The following is a 24,179-nucleotide window of genomic DNA, read 5'->3' on the forward strand; positions in this document are numbered from 1 at the left end:
TTATAGGATCCACCTCATCCCTTTCCACCTGTTTGTGAGGGAATCACAGACTCTGCCTTTGATTCCCATCTCTTCTCCCTCTATGCATTATCCTGGGTAATTTGTATCTGCAAATTCAACTACCAAATCCAGGCTGACATATCACAGATCTCTCTCTTTCTCTCTCTCTCTCTCTGTTCCAGATCTGTCAGCCAAACTTAGGTATTGTCCATAACTCACAACTCTGGAGTTGTCTAGCCATCTTAACATGGCTGAAGTATAACTCTTAATTTACCTCCCACAACAAGCCCTCCTTCCCTTGTACTTTCTTGGTCACTGTGGACAACACCACTGTCTTGTCACTCAGGCCTGTAATATGGAGGTCATCTTTGACCTGTCCATCTGTGCAATTCCTCAGAACCAGATTCTGTCCAAATCTTGCTGATTCTTCCTGCATCAAATCTCTAGTCATGGTCTCTACCTACACAGTTAAAATTCTCATTCCATACTCTCATAATCTCTCACCTGAATTACTGCAGTCTTCTTCTCTTTGCTTTGACAAGTTCAGTCTTGTTCCACTAGTATCTATACAAAGCATCAGTGCAAACTGAATATCCCCTGATCACATTTGGGCACATAACCTTTCTTTCAAAACAAACAACAGTAGGTATCTGATCCACTCTATCCCCAATTTCTGCTTATATAAAAATTGGGAAATATTTCCTCAGTAAAATTTTCACGTGAACATCATCAGGGTTCCTTTGGTACTTGCTCCCAAATACCCACATCTCAAATGCTTAAATAGGTTCAGCAGCAGCAGCTCCTGGAGTTTTCATTTGTTCAAAAGTATAGTGGTTTTTATTTTTGCTACAGTATCAGATTTATAACTGGCATGGTCTAGATCTAGAATGATACCCTGGGGGCAGGGGAACCCCATAAAGATCACTGCTGACAAAGCTAGATGAGTTTTCAAGACAAAACCATCATCAACTTTGGCAAATTATAATTCCAAATTATATGTTAAGCAAAGTTATAACTTAAAGCTTACAGATAATAGCACTAAAACCAAACATACAGCCCTTAGGTGCTTATCATGCACTTGGATCCTATGTATGCACAAGGAATAGAGGATGGGCTATAAGCAGGTCCCATAGCCTGCTGGCTTTTGTAGGAAAATTTACTCCCCAAGGAGCATCTCAGCCAGTGCTTCAAAGCAAAGTTCAGTCTTTAAACCAACAAATAAAACAGTCCTTCTGTTCTGTCCTGTTCCAGATACTGTGAGAGGAGCCCTTTTTGCTCTGGCCCCAACACAGCAGCCTGGCCCTTTCCTGCAGCAAACTGCTCCCTTCCCTGCTTGTTTTATCTTCCTTTTGCCTCCTCTTCTGGGAGGTTTAAAGCTCCAGTGGGACACAAACTGCTTACCTAAGTTTCCAACAGCTGGGCTTTCTTAACAAGGTAGCCTGTTCCTCCTGAAAGGGCAGACTGCCCTGCTACATGGGCCCATAATTATATATAAATAAAATTAGCAGGTATATAATTACAGGAACAATAACGTGTTGATCTTCATAGTTAGTGTCATAGTGTCTAGGGTCGAAAGGGACCTGAACAGATCAAGTCCGACCCCTGTCCTGGGCAGGAATGAGTGCTGGTATCATAATACCCCAGCCAAATATCTATCCAACCTCCTCTTGAAGACCCCCAAGGTAGGGGAGAGCACCACCTCTCTTGGGAGCCCATTGCAGAGCTTGGTAGCCCTAACCATAAAGTAATGTCTCCTGATATCAAGCCTGAACCTGCTCTCAATCAATTTGTGGCCATTATTCCTTGTTATCCCAGGTGGTGCCTAGGGGAACAGAGCCTCGCCTATTTTCCACTGATTCGCCCTGGTGAGTTTATAGATGGCCACCAGATCCCCTCTCAGTCTTCTCTTGTGGGGTTGAATAGATTCAGGCCCTTTAGTTTATCTTCATAGGGCCTGGCCTGCTGCCCCCTGACTATGTGAGTGGCCCTCCTCTGGACTCTCTCAAGGTTAGCCACATCTCTCTTGAAGTAGGCGCAGTACTGGATGCAGTACTCCAGCCCAGAACTGGACGCAGTACTCCAACTGCAGCCTAACCAGCACTGCATAGAGGGGAAGGATCACCTCCCTGGACCTGCCCGTGATGCATCTGTAGATGCATGACAAAGTGCAGTTAGCCTTACTGACCGCTTCCTTGTATTGGTGGTTAATGTCCATCCTGAAGTCAACAATGACTCCAGGATCCCTTTCTGCCACTGTTGTTGAGAAGGGTGTTGCACAGCCTATAAGCGTGTTGCAGATTCCTTCTCCTTTGATGCAGCACTTTGCACTTGTCTGCATTGAACTCTATCCTATTCTCATCTGCCCACTTCTGTAACCTGTCTAGATCTAGTTGGATTCTGTCCCTCCCCTCCAGTGTGCCCACTTCTCCCCACATCTTTGTGTCATCAGTGAATTTGGACAGTGTGCTTTCCATGCCCACCTCCAAGTTGCTGATAAAGATGTTGAATAGTACAGGGCTGAGGATGGAGCCCTGGGGAACTCCACTGTCTGCATCCCTCCAGGCCGAAAACAACTCGTCTACCACCACTCTCTGGGTGTGACCATCAAGCCAGTTTGCCACCCATGTGACTGTGTAGGCATCAATGCCACAGTTGCCTAGTTTTTAGGGGGGAATGGGGTGAGAAACAATGTCAAAGGCCTTCTTGAAATCCAGGTAGACAACATCCACCTCAACACCTGCATCCAAGGACTTTGTGACCTGGTCGTAAAGGGAAATAAGGTTAGTCAGGCAGGATCTACCTGCACTGAACCCATGTTGGTTGCCCCCAAGCATTACCTCCCATGCTGGGCCCCCGCAGATGTGCTCCTTGATAATTTTCTCAAAAGTCTTCCCAAGGACTGAGGTGAGTGACTGGCCTATACCTGGGTCCTCCTTTCTCCCCTTCTTGTAAATGGGGACACTTTGGCCCTTTTCCAGTCCTCTGGAACCTGGCCTGAGCACCACGAGTGCTCAAACAGCCATGCCAGGAGCCCTGCTATGACTTCTGCCAATTCCCTTAGTACCCTCGGATGAAGAGCATCCAGACATGCTAAATTAAACACGTCCAGCCCCTCCAAGAGTTCCCTAGATTGTCCCTGTGGATCATATATATTCATCCAAAACACAGCTGTTTCACTAGTTAGTTTCAAATGCCTCTTATTTCACTGCATAGATATTTCAGAAGCCTTTTATTTTACCACATTTGCTTCGTGAATGTACAGTCACTACATTGATAAAATATAGCCAACAAGGAACTAGTAAAAGCTGTAACATAGAAGAGACCCTGCTCTTTTTTGATCCTACATTTTCTTTTGACTCCTCAACAAGGGCTAACTAGATCCCCCGATTTATGGGTGAACTGGATACAAGTAGTTTTTGAGGATTCTGAGTACAAACTGCATTACTAACCGTATTATAACCTTATTTAGGACTTCTGGGTTTTTCTTGTAGTATATTTGAATTTTAAGAAAACATTTTATAAAATGTCTCACAATTTACTCCTAAAATTATGTAGACTGGCTTGGGCAGGAATATTTTTAAGTGGACCAGGAAGTACGTGAACGGTTGTAACTAAAGGGTGATTATAAATGTCAATACAACAAGTTGGACAAAATATCTGGGAGATAAAAATCTATAGGAATAGGTATTAATGCAATTCTTATTACATGTGTTCTATAATGATCAGAAATAAGGAATAGACAGCACAGTACTTAAACTGGTGAAGTGAGAGGAATGATCTATGCCACAGAGAGAAAAATAAAAGGAAGATAAGAGAGATGGACAGAACGAAGTATGAGTCATCTTTACAAAATACAAGCATGAACAGAAACAATCCCAAAAGCAAATAGCCAATGAAAGGAGAACTCTGGAAAGCATTAACTTCCAAATAAATTTGTCTAATCTGCATTGTTATCACCACTAATTTTGCAGTGTGTTTTCTCAAGAGGCAGCTGGCAGTAGTGCAGATTCTACAGAGCCTGTCCTCCCAATCAGAAAACCAAAGGGCAAAACAGGGTGGTTCCTAGGAGACTGACTTTAGACTAACATAGCTAACTCATCAAACAGCAGGTGTTTAGTCTGGAGGTGAATAAATTCGTTTTCATTCCTTTCTCTTCCCTTTGCAGAATCCCTTTGCAGTCTGTTCCCCAAGAGAATCATATGGAGATGAACAAGAGAAGGAAAATATTCGAGTAGCCCTCAGCATCTTCAGGATAAACTATCCCCATCCCCTGCTTCTTTCCCAGAAAGAATACTGGACAGTGGAGCCACAGTGTAAATTATACTGCCTCTCCATTTTCCCCATTCAAAGACTTTACTTACCAAGCAGGCTTCTCCCAAACCTTTTGAGGCCACACTTCAACCCATTCTCTGTGACTTCTAGGAATCTGTGCTCTACAACCCTCTGCTAGCCTTTGTACTCCTCCCCTCTTTCCATCGTCCATAATGCATGAGGAGAGACATGGCCTTAAACATCATTCTTCTTTTTTTTGCCAGATTCCCATGTATCTTTATTCATGGAATGACTGCTTAACTTAAGAATGCCTCTTAAAGATTAGGACTATTGGGATTCTTTAATGCCCCACATCTTTCTAAATGACCCCTGTGGGGAAAAAGAAGTGGCAAAGAACAAATATTCGGATTTGCCTTTCCATAGGAAAATACATGTGAGAGAGAAGAATGCTCTAGCAATACTTTCTAAAGTACTGGAGACTCTCTTAGCATATCCAGATACAGTGGTGTCTTGCCTGTGTGTGCCCCAAAAGCCTACCTGTTGGATTCAGGCACCCCAAAGGTAGAAAAGGTTGGCTTTCACATCTTAATCCACTGCCTTCCATTCAAAACAATATTGAATGGATTCCAGTGTGTCCTACAGAATGCTTTTCCTAGGAAAGGTGAGTTGGGCATATAGAAACCCTTCAAGCTAAGGAGCACAAACAGCCATGATCACCTCACGTAGGATGGCAGTTCGGAGACTTACTGAGATCCAGGCTGAGAAACAGGCCTGGTCTAGGTTGTCAAAGCTGTTATACAAGAATTCGTCTGAGCACCCCTTGAAAGTCAGTACCCTGGAATATGTATTGCATTCTTTCCATCTAGGATGACTTCTACCATGGCACATAGAACGGTGTGTGAAGCTCATATTCCTAGAATGTGCCATAACGGGCAACAGTATTGAAAAGAGCATCTTCTGGGATTCAAAAGTCCCCATAATTACTGGAAGACATCAGTTGGAATACATGCAATTCTCAACATTTGCTGTTCTTCCTTAGATCCACCAAAAAGTTACTTTTGGGCTGCTCCCTCCCCATCCCCCCCGCAAAAAAAAGTTGACTATTTTGGATTTCTATGCTTTAGTCCAGATATAACTTTATAAAAGGAAACACATGACACTAGATAGGAAAATTGCTTTCCTTTCCCTTTTACATAAGTGCTTGTTGCTGAGGTACCACAGTTCCAAGGCAGAAAGTCTTCTGTACACCTGTATTGTTGTAGGTATGTCTCTCGCAATTCTGTCTTTTGGCCCCCACTCCTACAACCTTCCAAATTAAATACAGTAAAATCTTATAGTCCCACATTCTTGGGACCAAGCACCTGCTGGAAACATGAAAATTCTGGATTTTTGAAACCAGAGTGGTGGCAAATCCTGGAGCAGGGGGTAGGGGGTAGCAGTGGGCAGTCCCAGAGCAGCAGCCACATGCGGATTGGTGATGCAGGGTGGTGAATCATGGTGGCAGTTGCCGTATGCAAGCTTCCCCCTCCACTGCTCTGGGATCAGCAGCCACTACTCCTTGATGGACCGTAGTTTTAAAAAGTGCTGCATTTTCGGTAATTTTAGATTTTCGATATCTGGATTTATGAGGTTATGCTGTATTCACCAAGAGGAGAACTGAATGTTCTGGGAAATAAGAAGTTAGATACAAAGCTTTTGGATACAAGCTTAAATTATGACCCACGTGAGTGGTGTAAAAATTATGCCAATCTCATGATTGTTCAATTTGGGGTGTTGAGTTAATTGGTGTCTATTTCTCTTGTTGGACAATGTCCACACCTCAAAAATTGCTATGATAACTGGTCCCTGTCTTAACAGAGTGGCCAAGGACTCTTTCAATCAAACACCACTACCCTTCCTCTGTTAACTGAATTTACTCCAGTAGGTACATTGATAGTGGTGGGGTAGTAAGTAAAATTAAACTGATAGCAGAAGGCAGTGAGGATCCAGTTAAGATTTTTTTTGAGAAATTCCTGCAGCTCAACAGGGAATTTCCTTCAATGTTATGAAACTGCACAAAACAAAATTCATTGTTAGGAGCTCCCAGGTATCTGATATTTTATTTTAGAAGAAAATTTGTTTAGAATATAAAACACACTTAAAATACATATTCTTAAGAATGTACATATACTAACCTTCATTAGATGCCTTCATTGCTTGCTAACAACAGGTATATCAAGCTGTTTTAGTAGATGGGAGATTGAAGCCTTTTGCTTCTACCTCTTTTACCTTTTTGCTCATGCACAAAGCATGGAAGATGAGATAAGATGTCTCCATTCCAACTGCAGAGAGGGTATTTTAGGAGGCTAGGGGGATCCACTATGGAAAAATGAAGGAACTCCATGGCCAAGGAAGTAAGATGAAATTAGAGGTTATACATCACACAAGAAGGTTAGTGTAGCTCCATCAGAACCACACTTCTGCTAGGGTGGTGAGGACTGGGGTCGAAGTGAATTCTTGGGAATTTGTGGAGTTTCTGGGTGGGTTTCAAACACTGTTCTCTAAGGAATAATCCCTGTCCTTCCAGGAGAAACCACGTGGGGAAAACTTCCTTAAAAAACCTTTACAGGACTCCCTTCTTCAGCTCCCTCTCACAGATTTTACAACAGGAGGGAGTGTGCCAATTCATTATTAGCAGCAATGCAGGGAGGATCGCACTGGGTGAAACTAACAAATGAAAGATAAAAGAATACTTGCACATTAAGGAAGAGACCAGAAGAACCCGTGTTTGGAACTTGCTACAAATGATACCCTAGAATATCAACCCAAAATGATGACTATTATTACATAATGGAACTTTATCTAAACCAGTGGTTTTCAATCAGAATGCCTTGAGATCCTTTCAAGGGTGCTGTGGAGTGCCACACAATTTTAGCAGTTAGGTGCACAAACATGGTTCACAAGATAAACCCAGAGATTTCAAATAGGAATCCAAAATAGTGTAAAAATATTCTGATCAGTTGTGGTCTTCCTGAGCTCTTTGCAAAAGAAAAACTGCTCTTATTACATTTCTGGGTCAAGAAACAAGTGAAAACTAAGAGTTGGCATTTTCTGATAGTTGCCTCAAATCCAACAATGGGTGACTTGCATGTAAAGCTACACAGGAGCCAGTGAACAGGCCAGAAAGCAGGGGAGTTTGAGTCGGAGTTCTGCGTGGGAAAGGAAGCTGTGGCTCTCTCAGCAGAGGCCTTGTAAGTAATGGTGAATAAGAAGGCCTTCCTGGGTTGGGCTTGGTGGTACAGCTTTACTCTGGGAGATATATGGTAAGCTTGTTTGAAGGTAGGACCTGACTGTGGCCAATTGTGGATGATAGTGGTTGACTGGGGCTGATTGCAAGGTGAGCAAGGAGGTGGGGTTTGCCTAAGCAGAAAGCCTAGTCTTGCCATATCACAGTGACAAAGGAGTCAGCAACACCAGGGCCAGCAAACAGGTCAGCAAACAGGTGAGTCTAAGTGGGAGTTCTGCCTCGAGAACCACAGACCAGTGTGTCTGACGTCTATACTTGGAAAGATCATGGAGCAGTTCTTCAAGGAATCCACTGCAAAACATCCAGAGGAAAACAAAGGGACCAGGAACAGCCAGCATGAATTTACCAAGAGCAAATCATGCCTGACCAGCCTGATTTCCTCCTATGATTAAGTGACAGGGTCTGTGGCTGAAGGGAGAGCAGTGGATATGGCATACTTTAACTTTAGCAAGACTTTTGACACTGACTCTCACAAAATTCTTATTAGCAAGCTAAAAACATTTAGACTAGACTAAAGTACCATAAGGTGAATACATTGCTTGGATTATTGTACTGGGCAAGTAGTCTTCAATGGATCAATGTCTGCTTGGGAAGAGGTATCAAGTGGGGCTCACCAAGGGTCTGTTCTGGGTCTGGTATTGTTTAGTATTTTCACCAATGATGTGGATGAGGGCATCAAGTACATGACTCAGCAAATCTGTGGATGACAATAAGTTGGGTGAAGTTGTAGACACTCCTAGAGAGTAGGGCTAGGATCCAGAATGACTTGGGTAGCATGGAGAAATTGTCCACAATCAATCAAATGGGACTCAACAAGAACAAGTGTAAAGTCCTACACTCAGAACAGAAAAATCGTATGCACAAATACAGCCCTGGGAGTGAGTAGCTAGGCTGCAGTAGGACCTAAAGGTTACTGTAGACAATAAGCTAAATATGAGCCACCGGGGGGGGGGGTATTTTTTTTCAACAAGGACAACAGCATACTGGGCTATATTAACAGAAGTGTCACTTGCAAATCAAGGGAAGTGATTATTCTACTTAATTCAGCACCAGTGAGACCTCATCTGAAGTACTGTGTCCAGTTTTGGGCCCCACAATTCAAAAAAGATGTGAACAGCTTAGAGAGTTCAGTACAAAGCAACAAAAACGACTGTCAGCCTAAAAGACGAAACTTATGAGGAAAGGCTAAAAGAACCAGTTATTTAGTCTGAAGAAAAGACTGAGATGTGATTTGATAATAGTCTTCAAATAACCCGAAGGGCAATTATAGGGTATAGATGGGCTTTTCTCTGTGGCTAAATTGAGGTTGGAGATTAGGAGGAACTTTTTGACTACGAGGGTGGACAAGCATTGGAATGGGCTGCCTAGAGGAACTGTGGAATCTCTATTCTTGGAAGTTTTCAAAAGCAGGTTAGACACTTTGGCTGGGATGTTTTAGCAGAGGTGATGCTGTCTTCAGCAGCCGGCTGGACTAGATGACACTGTGAGGTCCCTTCCAGCCCTAACTTTCTATGATTCCTAAAACAATTGAGAACCTCTGGTCTAAGGTTGTAGCAGGATGCAACCCTAGTATCGCTGTGCTCTCCCCTAGGGTGTCCTCCGTACCGTGGCAAGCATTCTCTAAGCACCCTCGGAATCTTGCCTGCCACGTCTTTGATGTTAAGTATTTATTGTAGGGAGGCTGCCCTTCATTCCCTTGTCTACGGTTTCCTCCTATGTGCTGGACCTGCCTCAGTCTCCCTGGCACTTGAGTGCTCTACAGCCCTCACTCGCTCTGCGTCCTGTTGATGCCCTGTCCCTTCACAGTCTTGTCTCACTTAGGCTCTCTGGAGTCCTGCCTCACACTGCACCTCACGGTGCTCAAACAGTCGCTGCCCCTCTCTCTCTGGGGCTTCTCGCTCACCCCAAGCCTCACTGGCGCTCAGGTTCTCCACAACCTTGTTCTGCCTTCTGGGGTACTTGGGGTCAGCCATCTCCCAATACTGCACCTTTGCCTTGGCGCTCAGGATGGCACCTTCCCCTTTGCTGCACCCTTACGGACGCTCTGGGTCAATACCCTCCCTGCACTATCCTTTCTGGCAGTCTGGGAGGCACACTCCCTCTGGTGCACCCTTTTTGGCTTCACGGTCACTGCCCACTCTCTCAGGGCCTCTCAGCAGCGCTGTCCACTCTCTGGGGCTTCAAAGGATAGCACCCACAAAGGATAAACCCAAACATTTACTGTTTCCTCCAGCAGCATTTGCAGATGGCAAATAATTGTTGACAATGCCCTGGAAATGGAAAAATAAGTGAATTATTGTGTGTTGTCTGTGGAGCAGCACTGTCTTGCTCAAAAGCGAGGCCCTGGAAAAATGTCACAACATGAACCATTAAAACAAACATTTCCCTCACTGAGCAGCCATGTGATCTTATGCTTTTACTCCCATTTTAGTCTGATTCTTGACTCTCAGTTTGCACTCTAGGGCATCTTTTCTTATTTTTGTGAACTGCATAAAAAGCTTCAAGTTCCCCAAAATAATGGCTAAAAATAAGACTTCCCCAAAATGATGGCTAAAAATAGACTTCAGTGGACTATCTGTAGCTCCTAAAGCAGTCTGCAAGAGGCAGCTATTACAAGAGGGAACTGAGTTAGAAAGAAGTACCACATTTACTCAGTTCTACGATGTGGCTCCCCACCTCCCATTTAACATGGGGGGAAAGACTCCTGGTCTTAGAATCGAGTATGAAGGCGGGGGAGGGGAGGGGAGGCTGGACAGGCAGCCTGTGGCTCAGGCTCCACCCCCTATCCAGGGTCAGAGCCATAGCTGCAGCTGCTAGCTGGCCCCCTTCCCTGCTACCATTGCTTCTGCACCTCACCCTCTTCTGCCCGACCCCACAGTCTCTGCTCCCTCACTTGCCCCTCCACCTCTACCACTTACTTTTGCTCTGTGCTGGCAGGCTCCAAGCACATGGCGGCCTGGGGAACTGAGCACAGTCCCAGCCCAGAACTAGCAGTTGTGCACAGCTGCTATGGGGGCTGGGCTTGGGCTGGGCTCCTTGCTCAGTGCTCCAGGCTAGAATGGGAATGGAACTTGCCAGCACGGAGCAAGAGTAAGGGCAGGGTGGGGGTGGGGAGCAAAGCTTAGGAGTGGGAAAGTAAGGAGCAGAGGGGCTAGGGGAGATGGGGCATAAGGGGGAGTAGAGGCAGAGGGGGAAGTGCCCCTCCAGAGGCTGTGTGGCCGGGGACAGGTACAAGCAGGGGGCAAGCTGCTTGACTTCCTCCCTCCACCCCTCCTGAAGTACTTGGGGGGGTGGGAGGGAAAGGGGACATAATTTAAGATGCCCCTCCAATAATTTTATATAATCATAGATAGATCAATCAATCATAACAAATTTATACATTTTCCATGTATTGAATCCAATTATTGGGGGTCACCTTGAATCTAAGATGACCCTTAATTTAAGTAAATATGTTAAAAGCATTTGCTCAAAGGCAACCAATATACTCATGGCAGATCAGGAGTAGGTTCTGGCTATTTTGAGCTGCAGTTTAATATTCTTTCCACTAGGCCACACTATTTTAATTCACCATAGTCACTCTTAATATTACATTGTCTTTGCCTCACACAGTCAGGCCTTTATAAATACATGCTCTTCAGTTCAGGCAATAAATGCTATGACTAATTCTTTCCCTCCTGTGCTGCACCGGGAATAAAAAACTTTTCTTTGAAAGACCCAGCAACAAACAGTCAACCCAGCCTAATAAGAGAAGAGAACAGAGGGCTAAATACAGGCTTCAGCATAGTTCCACTTCTTCCACCTAGTTGTCCCACAGTAGCTATGCACTCAGAACTGGGATGAGGACTAGATACAGTATACAGGGGTCTTTAAAATCTGCAGTAATGCAAGTAATTCACTTAACTGGTACCTTGGCTCTATGGAAACATACTATCCAGCTTTTTAAAAAATATTGATGAGTCTCTTCCAACAAATACATACCAACCTCCCATTTGTATTGCATGTGTGTCCAGAGGTGACAACATTTTTGTTTTTTGTTTTTAAATTCAGTAAACAAAGTTCAGGGGTTTATTGAAATTAGTCATTAACAGAAACTGAAAGACCTCATTAAACCTGTAATTTACATCCTTCTCCTTGCTTACAAAGCTGTTTTAGTTTTGTAATCCCAGTACAACAGGCCTCAGAAAAAGAAAAAATAACAGACACCTTTAAACTGGCACAGGACTTTTCCTATACACCATTTTCCAATTTACTAGGACTAGGAACAAGTCATCAACGTCTCAATGTCTACTTGGGAGGAGGTATCAAGTGGAGTCTGTCCTGGGTCTGTTTATATTTAATATCTTCACTAATGGCTTGGATGGTGACATCAAGTGCAAAGTCAGCAAGTCTGCGGATGACACCAAGTTGGCTGGAATTGCGGACACTCTGAAGGGCAGGGCCAGGTTCCAGAATGACCTGGGTAGATTGGAGAAATCGTCTGGAATTGATCAGATGAACCTCAACAAGGCCAAGTACAAAGTCCTACACTTGGGACAGAATAACCACATATACAAATACAAACTGGGGGACGAGTGGCGAGGCTATGGGACTGCAAAGAAAGACCTGGTGGTTACAGTAGGCCTTAAGCTGAATATGAACCAACAGTGTGCTCTTTTCAACTTTATTCAGCACTGGTGAGGCCTCACCTTGGCCCTGTGTCCAGTTTTGGGCCCCACACTTTAAGAAGAATGTGGACAGGTTGGAAAGAATCCAGCAGAGAGCAACAAAACATGTTGCTGGGAGCCAAGACTTATTTGGGGGTTGGACTCGCTGATCTGTTCAGGTGCCTTCCGACCCTAGAAACTAAACTATGAAACTATGAAAGGATAAAAGAAAGATTATTTAGTCTGGAGAAGAGAAGACTGAAGGGGTGAGGGTGGGATTTGATAACAGTCTTCAAATACTTTATGGGCAATTATGGAGAGGATGGAAATGGGCTTTTCCCTGTGGCTACTGGGGACAGGACTAGGAGCAATGACCTAAAGCTGCAGCAGGGAAAATTTAGGTTGGAGATTAGAAGGAACTCTCTCACTATAAGAGTGGTCCAGTATTGGAATAGAGATGTTGTAGAATCTCCATGTTTGGAAGTTTTCAAGAGTAGGTTAGACACTTGGCTGGGATGGTTTAGTCAGGGATGATCCTGCCCTGAGCAGGTGGATGGACTAGGTATGGTCCCTTCCAGCGCTATTGTCCTATGATCACATGGCCCTGTTAAAGAAGGGGTATTCTCAGCATTTTGTGGTATAAAGCCTCTATTCTAGGACCAATGGTTCCCAAGATACTGGGTCATGACTCTCTGCAAGCTGAAAGTATCTTTTCCAGAAATAAAATTCCATGTTGGAAAACTGCCTTTAACAAGGAGCTTCAGAGCAGTCAGAGTGAGAATGTGTGTGTCCATGTGTTTGTGCGTATGTACATGCACACACACACAATAATGAGTGTATGATTAATGGGAAAATGCAAATACAGAGGCCACACAGTCACAGGAATTCCACTGAGTTCCAAAGGATAGACCCCCCCACCCCAACTTATTCCAAGAGAGGAGAGTGGGCAAATACCAATTCTAAACAGAATGAGAGACAAGTAGTTGTGTGGGGAGACTCTCCTTCTACCTTTCATCCCAGTAAGCTTTATTGTGGAGAAGCAGGAATAGTAGAACCACTAGTGCTCCCATGAGAGTTGGTATCAGGCACCATAACTGCTCCTTGTGGTGTATTTTCAAGCTTCTGTCTCAGTCTAGTTTCAGATGATAAACAGTAGGATTTGCAGAAGACTTCAGATTTGATTTAATAGTGCTTTCATCAAATTTACCATTGACTTTAGAGCCAGTATTTGAACAATGCTGCAGTTTTTTTAACACCTCACCTCCACGGCAGAGATTTTAAGAAGTATTTTAAATGCCACTTTGTTTGTTTTATTATTCCTTGTATCTGCATAATAAAAGTTTCAATTACGCACTCACTAAAAAGAAAATAATGGCCTTTTAAGCTTACGTCCTCATCACTACAGCTAAAAATTGTCAGGCTGTATTTACAAAGCAGACAAATTTGCTTTTCTGAGAAAAATTTTCACCAAACAAAAGGTGATGGTATGCAAAATAATGGAATATGAATTTACTAAGAGATTCCACCACGAGACGCAATAATTCATAAGAAAACAAGTGTAAGTTTATTGGACACCAACATCTCTTAGTCAAGTTCTAAGTAAAGAAAACACACAGTAGAAAAAAGTCATACAAAGCAGCAATGGGTTTACATTACATTAAAGGAAGAGTTAACCTATCCTATTAATTCTCAGTCCTAAAAAAAGTAAAAACCTACTCATAATTAAAATTCAACACTGATGTACTGAACCAATATACAATGGCTACAAGATATACAGTATTATAAAAAGTTTATTTTGTCTTCTATAATCCTTTAAAATGACAAGTGATTTTTTGTAACTTTAATAGGAAAATTCTACAGCTTGCATGTTGACACTGGACAACTCCAACTTCCAGAAACTGCAGGAAATTTTTTCCAAGCATTACAAGTGATTTCATTTTTTCCTGTTATTTTTAAAAAAGGGACACTGTCAAGGTGAAGACTTAAAATTTGCATTTGATAATTTTTATATGTTCATGCATATTTACAGTATTATATTTTTAAAAGGGTTTTTTTAATTTAACATTCTGTTGTAGTGGTAGAAATGTAAACACAAAACTGAAGAAGGAAATTGATTTGTCTGTTTTAACAGCTATAGAATAGTGAAAAGCAAAACAAATACAAGAGTCCAAGCCACAAAACTCAGATCCATATTTTAGACATCGAGCCAAGTTTGAAGATGCCTTTACATGGAATTTTCGTGTCTACACAGCTTAAATGCTAAAAACATTTTTGGTTTTTTTAATTATTTCACTTTTATTAAACTATCAATAATGTTAGTAACACAGGTAACGACTTTTATATTATGATTTTATCTTGATAGTGTCCCTTAATGTACAACAGTTATAGTACATTTTTTCACAAGTCATTTTAAACAAACAAGAATCAGTAAGACATTTTAAACCCCAAATACTATCAAGGCTGCTTTCAACAAAAGGTTTTTAACACTGATTCACTAACAGCAACGTAAAAAAAAAAATTAAAAAAAAAATAAATCAAAACTTGCTTTGATTTTCATTTAGATCTTCTGGTAGGAAAATGTAAACAGTTTTACTGAACAGCATAGGCACAGGCCAGATTTTATAGGCACATGCCAGATATTTGCACCATAACTTCTAGTGCCAGGAAGTCAGGGCTATAGTCTATCTTTGTCCCACATGAGGAACTTCCAGTTGTGGAAGTGGAAGGTGGGACAAAAACAGTACAAACACAGCTCAGGACCAAACCTGCATTCCCTGCTTGAGAGGGAGGAATTTTCATGAATATCCATGTCCAAGAGGGAAATGCAGGATCAGGTCTCTTACAGCTTTATATTTTGGTTCCCTGGAGGTTTATAAGGCTATAATTGTGTTCTGAATAAGATAGACAAGTTACCTGTCATCCATTGCTTCAGCAGATTACAACCTCTGAAGTTAAACTGTTAGTCTTCTTTCATGTAAAGAAAGTACAAAAGCAGAGACAGCAGCACTACTGTTACATGTCCTCTGTATATTTTGGTAACATTGCATACGTAACCTCTCTTCAAAGGAACATTAAATTTAAAAACATTTGGTTCTACCATTCTAAAGATCATATGTGGTTTTTTTTCCCATTGCTTACTTTAAAAGATTGGTCACGGCCTCAATTCAACACAGCATTTAAGCACATGCTTAAAGTTAAATATGTGTTTAAGGCCTTTTGGCTTCAATGGAACATGAGCATGTGCCTAAAGTGCTTTGACAAATCAGTGCCTAAAATAAACTAAGTTTAGTTCCTGGCCTAATCCTGTTCCCAGTAAAATAAATAGGAGTTTTATCACAGGATTTCAGATGGAACAGGATGGGGCACTGCCTGTTAAATTATACTGACAGATGATAAAAGTAATCAAGATGATAAAACTGACAGAGAGAATTAAAACTCTGATTTATATATTAAAAAATCTGCATATTTGTCATGATGCCATACAAAAAAGAATAAGAAATCTCAAAGTCTGAAGGAAGTCAGATTAACTTATATTAAATAATCAGGCAAAAACCCAAAAGCTTCTAACCTTTTAAATGTGTGCTTTAGTATCCAAGTCACACAGTTGCAAAATTAAAATATGAAGACAGGTTTTTTTGCATCAATATGTTACCTTTTATTCTGGTTATGGCCAGCTAGGCATATTCTTTAAAAGACTTTTATTTATAATAAGCAACTAACATTTTATTTCATAATTTAACTTTTCTAATATATATTAAAGTTACATGAATGGAAGTATATCTATTCCATATCTTCCAAAATAAACACATCTGTCCCAGGGTTTTTTAAGGTACTGTATAAAAGCTAATAGAAAACCAGAACTGCTATATAAACATCTCATATTTAAAATTTTATTTAGAGATCCTGTATTCCTTTACCGAAGAACAAACAGGAATTTAAAAAACAGAGAACAAGTTCAAAATTAGAAACAGAGTTTAAAAAAATAATCTAACACAAACTTTAAAGGAGACTATTTAGATCATCAAAATCTTTTTACTGATTTTACAATTTGTATTAGAGGGAAAAACCCCATGGTTTCTTCAAAAACATAGAACAAATTGTTTTAAGTGTGTTGTATTTGTTATTACGTTATGCTAAAATGCATTAGAATTACATTCCAGATGAAAATTATATAAATATTTCAGATTTGAACTGGTCATCATATTGTCTTAGAAGGGTATATTCAGATGGCTAGGCAGACTGTCAACAAACTAATTAGGAAATACACTATTTTAGAGGAATCACCAGTGAAAACTCCGGCACCATTTTAGAAACTGTGTTTTCACATTTTGTCCACACATATTTCTCCTTCTAAAAGATGTTTCATGTATTTAACATGGCTTTATTTCATCCTGATATTGTTAAATGAGCAAGGTTAAGCATAATTACTATTTTATGATGAAGCTATTTAAACAGTTTATTTTTATGAGATGGAATAAGTCACAAGAAGAAGTGTCATTTTAAAAGACAGAAGTAAGACTCTTGTTTTGATTGCATATTTTCATCTAAGATGCTGGCATACTCTATCAGATTAGTATGATCACATTGTCACATGAGATGCTTGTTTAAGGACAAAGCACACTACAAGCAGGTGCAAATGTAGGCATTTGCATTTAAAAATAGTTTTAAATTTTCACCCACTGCTTCAAAGTGAAAGACTGTAGCTAATTAGTGAAAAATCGCTGGTAGTTGAAAGTATGAATGCCATAGTGTACCACTTTGCAATGAAATTAAAACAAAACTTAAAGGATGACAAAAGCTGGTTTTGATTGAGGAAGCCATTTCAGTCAAAGGGCCTGCTCAGACACTTAGAGTTTAGCCTGTGCTTAGCCTTGCTCAGGTTCAGATCTTGAACTTTCAAAATTTTCACCGTAGTCCAAACTTTTTCTATTAGCACCTCAACCTGCATTCCCTGGGACTTCTCAAAGAGTTCTAGAAGCTGAAGGAGTGTATAAACTGAATTTAACAGGATTAAAGGCTTGATCCTGCTCCCACTGAAGTCAGTTACAAAACTCCAATTTGACCTCACTGAATGCAGGACTGGGTCCTCATCACATAGGGCTAAATGCAATACTCTCTCTTTTGTTTTCCCAGGTGAAGTTGGCCAGATCCAAAGTGGATCCTTGTAACTACTGTTTGCAGCATTTACATTCCTACAGTTCATTTTAATCCATTCTCACTTCACTAGATTTAAAATCCCAAGAGCAGGAAAACCATTTGCTCTGAGGTCCCAAATGAGAGAAACCTATCACCAAAAGTGGGTAGTAAAATAACTTTGGACCCTTGACAAGGTTTCTGGCAAATATCTCCAGTACCAATGATGCCAACTCTTCCAGCTGCAACTTCAAGCAACTGAATGGTACCACACTTATTAACCATTATTACCATGATCTTGAACAAACAAAAAAAAATCCAACACAAAAGTATCACAAAGAATAGAAATCAGCAGAAAAAACATTCTATACACTGTAGTTATAAAAATGTAACAACTGTAGTGTGGTGCTTTTTTCCTCTGCTTTGAACTGGATATGCATGTTTCATACAAATTTTGAATACATACTTCATTAATTTATACAGGTGGCTATGTAAATATTTACATTTGAATTTTCCTCAAAACCATGTTTTTGTATTCACAGCCAAACCTACTGCTGCCACACATGACAATTTTGTTCATATCCTCTACCCCGCAACAAGCTTCCACTTTTTAAGTCTATATATTCATACATCCTATGTAGTTAGAATTACACAACTATACAAACCAGTGGAAACAAAATTGTGAAACTGCCTGACATCCATTCAGTGTTAGTCCATATTTATAAAGAGTACTGTTGTTTGCATTTTGAGACTGCTTTAACACTAGAGTTACCAAAATGCCTATAGTAAATTACCTTTGGGGTGTTTTATAGACAGTGTATTTTTACCCATAGTCTTCCTTATAAACTTACAATTAAATGGCTGAAACCAGGCTTGCTGCTACTTTTTTGTTTTATAAAATCTAAGTATTAATATTGCTGATCTTATACTCCATTTTATTTTGCACAAATTCCATATAATAATAAAACAATTCCTCACTACCATAAAATACCAAACATTCATTTCCAATAAGTGTCAGGGAAACTCAAACTTGAGGTTTATTAGTTATTGCTAAAGATTACTAAGATCTAAGTCAAAACAGCAAAATACTCCATCCACTTCTTCCCTGTCTTCAAGGGCATGGCTAATCTTTATATGGAGCTCATGTGTTTGTTATACTCAAAACAAGAAGTTTCTTACAGTATTTCACTACTGTAAACTCAGCTAGAATCAAAGTTGTTGCTTTTTTTGTTTTTAATATACATTTATATATACTGACACCACAGGATAAGGATCCATGCATACAATCAAGATGTGATCATATTTCAGTATTAATTAAATTAAATTATTCTGTTACTATAAGATCCCAGACCACAATATTTAAATTATTTAGATTTCTATTTACTAACATTAAAGTTAGTTTACCTTAATCTTCAAATCCAAGCAGCATCACAAATTCCAACTTTACTCTTTTGATGTTTCTTGTCCCCTTAGATTTCTAGTTTACATGGCATACTTCTGAAATAGCCTGGAAATGGTCTCCATTTAACCAGCTTTTTAAGCTACCTGTTGAAGGTCTCTAGCTTTCTAATTGTGTGTCTGTTCATGGCTCCAAAGACTAAAAGCTGTCTTGAATGTCCTGTGACAAAGTTTACACATATACTGTCTTTTGAATGTGATGGCTGAAAGCGGTGGAGCGTGATAAAAGAGTGTGTCCGATTCTTGTGGAACAAATAGTTTCTCAGTAGTAGTGGAGCTTTCAGACAAACCTGTTGGACTATCAGGCTCCAAGGGCTGGATTTTGGGTAGAGGTGGAGGCGGTGGCAAAGGTGGTGGTGATGGAGAGTTAGCTGGTTGACAGATCTCTGTCTCTTTGTTAACAGATTCTTCTGAGGCCTGCGACATATGAGACTGGAAGTGACTCCACAGGCGGAAGTTGGTTCGGAAGGCCTTGTTGCACACATGACAAATAAATGGTTTTACAGAGCATAAAAGCTCTTGGTGACGTTCCAGCTGCTTGTGTACAGTAAATATTTTCCCACATTTTTCACAGGGCCACAAGCCAGTATCTTTGTTAGAGACAACCTCTTTAGTTTCCCTGTTCATTTCAGTGATCTCATCTTCTATGTCATCTGCAGGTTCTTCTTTGATTTGAATTTTAAACTGTTTGGAAACACTTAGGTCTTCAGGGAGGCATGATGAATCCTCCGAATCAAAATTAATTTGTTCTGAAGAATCACTGAATACTCCATCTTCCTTTGCAGTAACAAAATTGTTTGCTTTGTTAGGTTCCGACTGAGAATGCAATCTTGAAGCACTAGTTATTTCACCATTGTGATCAAGAATCGGTAAAGAAAAATTCTCTGTTGGGGCCATTGTATTTTGATTGTGAACTTCAACTTGATGACGCCAAATACTAAAGGATGATTTAAAAGTGCGCATACACTCAAGACAAGTGAGCTTCTTATACTCACACTTGCTTTCATGTTCCTGCTTCAGTTCTGCAGAAGAAAACCTAAGGCTGCAATAAGGACAAACTGTTGCATTTCTACAGAGTCGCTCATGATTTCCCTGTTCAATAAGAGAGGAGAGCTTTGCATTGCAAAGACGGCATTGGTACATTTCTTTGTTTTCCACTGGGCTTTCAATGTGAATATGCTCTTTCTGTTTAGGAGCCTTACTCCCTCCTATTGGTTTTTCTCCTGGATGCATCTTTATGTGCTGTTTAAATTGTGAGAGAAAACGATAAGCTTTCCCACAGTAGGTGCAAATGTAGGCTCCTTTGGCTCTTGATCTTAAGTTCCTTTTGATGACTTGCTGTGCTTGCGATGTGGACTGTCCCTGAAAACCTTGTTTGCCACGTCTTAGTTTAACAATCAGAGCTTTTTTAATTTCCCTCTCTCTCACTATGTCAATTAATTTTCTTTGGAATTTTTCATCCAAGACAGCATGTGAACTGGAAGCTGGTGAGGGGTTCTTCACAATTCCATGCTGGGTCTGGCAATGTGTCCACACTTTAAAGTTTGTGTGAAATCTCTTGTGGCATATATCACAAGCATATGGTTTCTCTGGGTTGTGGTACATATTAACATGACGATGAAGGCCTGCTGTAGATCTGAAAATCTTAAGGCAGTGCTTGCATTTAAATTTTTTATTTGGTCTTGCTTCTTCCAGCTCACTGTACTCATCTTTACTGACATCAGAATCTGGAAAATCAGCATAAAGGTGTGTGGGACTTGAGCCTTCTTCAAAATTTTCCTCTGACCCAGGTGAACCATGCTCATTCAGTTTTAATCTTTTAAGTGGTAACCTTCTGTCTGCTTGACATCTCCTTTTGGCTGGAAGTTGATTTACATCCCTGTGGTCATCTTCAGTTTTAAAGGGGAAGTTTTTATTAGCAGAAGCTGAAGCATCCCCCACTGTAACTCTTATTATTTCAGAAGGATCTGAAAGTGGACTGCTAGGTTCAGTTTTTATTCGTACCTCAGGAACAGGAGAAGCAACCTCCCTATCAATGGACTGAGAGGCACTAAAGGATCTAAGGCGATGTGGGTGTATTACCTGTGTCTTATCATCTAGGACTGCTTTTTCTGGAGCCTCTTTCAGAGATGACTTCTGAGATACAATGTTGAATGTTTTCCCTTGTGGGTCGTTAGTCACCGATGACGATGATACCTGGGAAGGTTTTAAATCAACAGCAGGTGAATAAATAGGAACCTGACTATCCATAGACAGTGACCTGCGAAGGAGACTTTTTACAAGTGGGCCACTCCTATCAATTCGTTGATTCTCAGGACCAGATCCACTAGATGGAACCACTAGTCCTAACTTTGAGTAGTATAGCAAGTTCCTATCTTCTCCTTGACCATTTCCTTTTCCTGTCTCCCGCAACAAAAATGTAGATTCCGATGGGCCGTGGAGTGATAAAACTGGAGGACGAGGCCTTTTTAAGGACATTTCTGCGGGTTTTCCTCTTAAAAGCTGACTGCTCCCTCCTAGATCATCAGCTGTAGTTTCTTTCTCAGCTAAAGGCTTTTGTGGCAATACTGCATTTCTTTTCACTAAGCTACTTCTGCTTTGATCATCTATAATTCCAGGTTCATGAAGCTTGGGGTAGCTCGCAGGACTATCTTTTAACCACATTCTTTCACCTAATGATAAATTGTGAACTGCTTCAGTTGGTTTTGAAATTTGTTGTCTATTAGTTTTAACAGAAAAGGAGGAGGAAGGCTTAGAGGTATGGCTTAAATCATGGTGTGTTTGACTAACACTTTTCCCTTGTGCTTCATTTCTGCTCTGGCAAACAATGACACTTCTCTTCTGAGAATTGTTTTCATCTTCCTCTTGAAACAATATTTTCTTAATGGGACATGTTGGAAAAGGAGCTTGAGGAGTCTTAGAAACAATATTAGTAAGAAAGGAAATTCCAAGACTGTAGCCCAATTCTTGCACAGCTGCAAGACTGCTTTTCTCAACAAACAAGGATGAAGAGTAAATATAGTTTAATACATTATCAAAAGCATCTGGTTCACAGAAGTCAAGCTGAAACACTGATTGGGACTCATTCTCCTTATTTGTGAACAGTGTCTGGAAGTACTCACTGCTGGCAGCCAGAACATTTTTGTGAGCTCGAAATTTTTGATCTCCCACAATAAGAAGAACATCACAAAGCTGTCCTTTTAGACGCTCCTCGTTCAAAGCACTTAAGAGTGAAATGGCATGTGCTGGATTTATGTAATGCAAGAGCCCCTCCATGATTTTGATGTACCTGAAAACAAAAAATAAATGTTATGGTCTATTTTACATGCAGTTTTTAGTATAAAATGAACTCCTTGTTCCTTAGTTTTAGAATGCCAACCAAAGCAGCCATTTTTCTTTAGTATTATGTAATCTTAGCCTTTGAGAACAGGCATGAATTACAGGAACAAAGCAAACAGTATTCACAGTTCTGGTAGGTTCGCAATCATGAAAGGAAGCAGCTTGTGATTCTGCTTTTCCAGTGCACCTTAAATAATCACACTGCTCATTCAGATTATTAAAGCTAAACAACAAGAGCTATGTTTTCTAATTGTAGCATATGCTTACTCCTCTTCATACAAAGACCCACAGTAAACTAAATGATGGTAAAGGAGGTTCCCCGCCCCACCGATCACTACCCCTGTAGAAAGGCAATTTAAAAAATATATTGCTGAATCTGGGTCGTATGATTTTATAGAAAATCACTTTTGAGGCTAAAACCATCTTGATGGTATCTTTTTCATTAAGCAAACTTTAGTCGCTTCGGTTTTTTCCCTTATTGTTCAAAATAATGATAAAAGGACAGTTCATGTTCAGCAGGGAAAGACAATAGTTTTAATTGTCTCTGATACACATTATTAAGTTATCATTTTTACTTACATTTAAATAAGGCAAAAGTATAATTCACAATTTAGGAAGCGTATTACTTCCTAAAGTGTGAAGAAAAAGAAATTCATCCTCTGTAACTGAGTGGCCAAATATTCCATCTTCCTGGGAATTTCATAGTTTCAGAGATGCCCTAGTGGTGTTTTTCCATGGCTCAGTATAGTCAACTGACTCAACCAAACACTCATTCTTGATTCCAGCACCAGATGACTTGCCGGGTGCCCTACTGTATGAGAAACAGCCACTTTAGGACTCTGATGATTGTAGTGGAGCATTACAACTTCACTGCATGCAACAATCCCCATATAACATCTGTTTCCTATTGCAGAATATCTGATAATTCAATAGCAAGCTTCTTGCTACATCATAGGAGAGAGTTAGTTAGATATAATGTGCATCTTTAAAAACAGGAAAAAGATACCTTAGTACACAGATCATCAGTGGCACCAACTCTATCTTCCCTTTTCTTAATAGAAATTGGAGTCCTGCCAGCTTTTTAATGGAATTTTACTTTAATTCTGGTAGTAAAAAGTCTTAGCACCAACATTATGGATGGCACTGTAAAACAAATCAACAATAGGTCTTGCACATTTAATAAAAAAACCCCTTTGTTTTTATTAAAGTAGTTGATTGAAAGTGAAATTACTTTTTAGATATGAAAAAGGGCTGGCAGACATAATTGCAACGGAAAGGTTTCACCTTTCACTGACTTATTATTTATTTGAGTTATTCAGGCTCACATATATGTTATGAAGTTATAACCCTATAATTAGAAAAAGTAGAGGGAAGAGGTAAAATCCATTAGCTAACAATTACCAATGAGTAATGTTCAAACCCAGTGTTCTACATTGGCCTTGTTAAGGGTGTAAGTCTAAAAGGTATTGAGAGCACAGTGGAAAGCTCTACTCATAGATATGATTAGGCCAGAGACTGTAATTTAAGCATGCAATACTTTTTACTTAATATATCACCACAACAGAAGTGTTGTTTCTTTGACTCCACTGAAACCAGTGCAAAGGCAGCATCTGTTTAAAATATTAGAAATATCTCCCAGAGACAAACTCTGATAAATCATGTAGGGCAGGGTTGTTCAACTGGTGGCCCATGGGCTGCAGAAAGGCTTTACATTGCAGCCCCCAGTTCCTGCTTCTCCCCTTCACTAGGGCTGCAACAACAGGCAGGAGCTCTGGGCTCCTCCCTCCCCCTCTGGCAGCCACTTCCTACCCCGACCCCAGGGGGCAGGAAAGTATGGGAAGCGGAAGCCAAGTCAGGCCATACAAGTAGGAGGAGGGTGACACAGTGTTGCATCAGAGGCATCCATGTTGTCCCAGGGCCTGTGGCTTACACTAGTATGGGCTCCAAAGCATGTCACTCAGAAATTGGACCCTCTTGATCTAGGGGGCAAGATTATAACTAATGGTACTAGACCATGAAAATGGAAATTTAACAGAATTTTGCTTTAA

At 40.6% G+C, this 24,179-nt stretch overlaps 1 protein-coding gene across 1 annotated transcript; it reads right to left on the reverse strand.

Annotated features, from left to right (window-relative positions):
• Window positions 1–14,156: 14,156 nt before the first annotated feature.
• Window positions 14,157–22,646, reverse strand: ZBTB21 (zinc finger and BTB domain containing 21). The gene has a single exon (XM_019528983.1). The coding sequence runs from the start codon at window positions 22,066–22,068 to the stop codon at window positions 18,901–18,903; it is 3,168 nt and encodes a 1,055-aa protein (XP_019384528.1). The 5' UTR covers window positions 22,069–22,646; the 3' UTR covers window positions 14,157–18,900.
• Between the last annotated feature and the right edge of the window lie 1,533 nt (window positions 22,647–24,179).

This window comes from Crocodylus porosus, unplaced genomic scaffold (genome assembly GCF_001723895.1).
Source record: "Crocodylus porosus isolate Cpor-Errol unplaced genomic scaffold, CroPor_comp1, whole genome shotgun sequence".
Taxonomy (NCBI): domain Eukaryota; kingdom Metazoa; phylum Chordata; order Crocodylia; family Crocodylidae; genus Crocodylus; species Crocodylus porosus.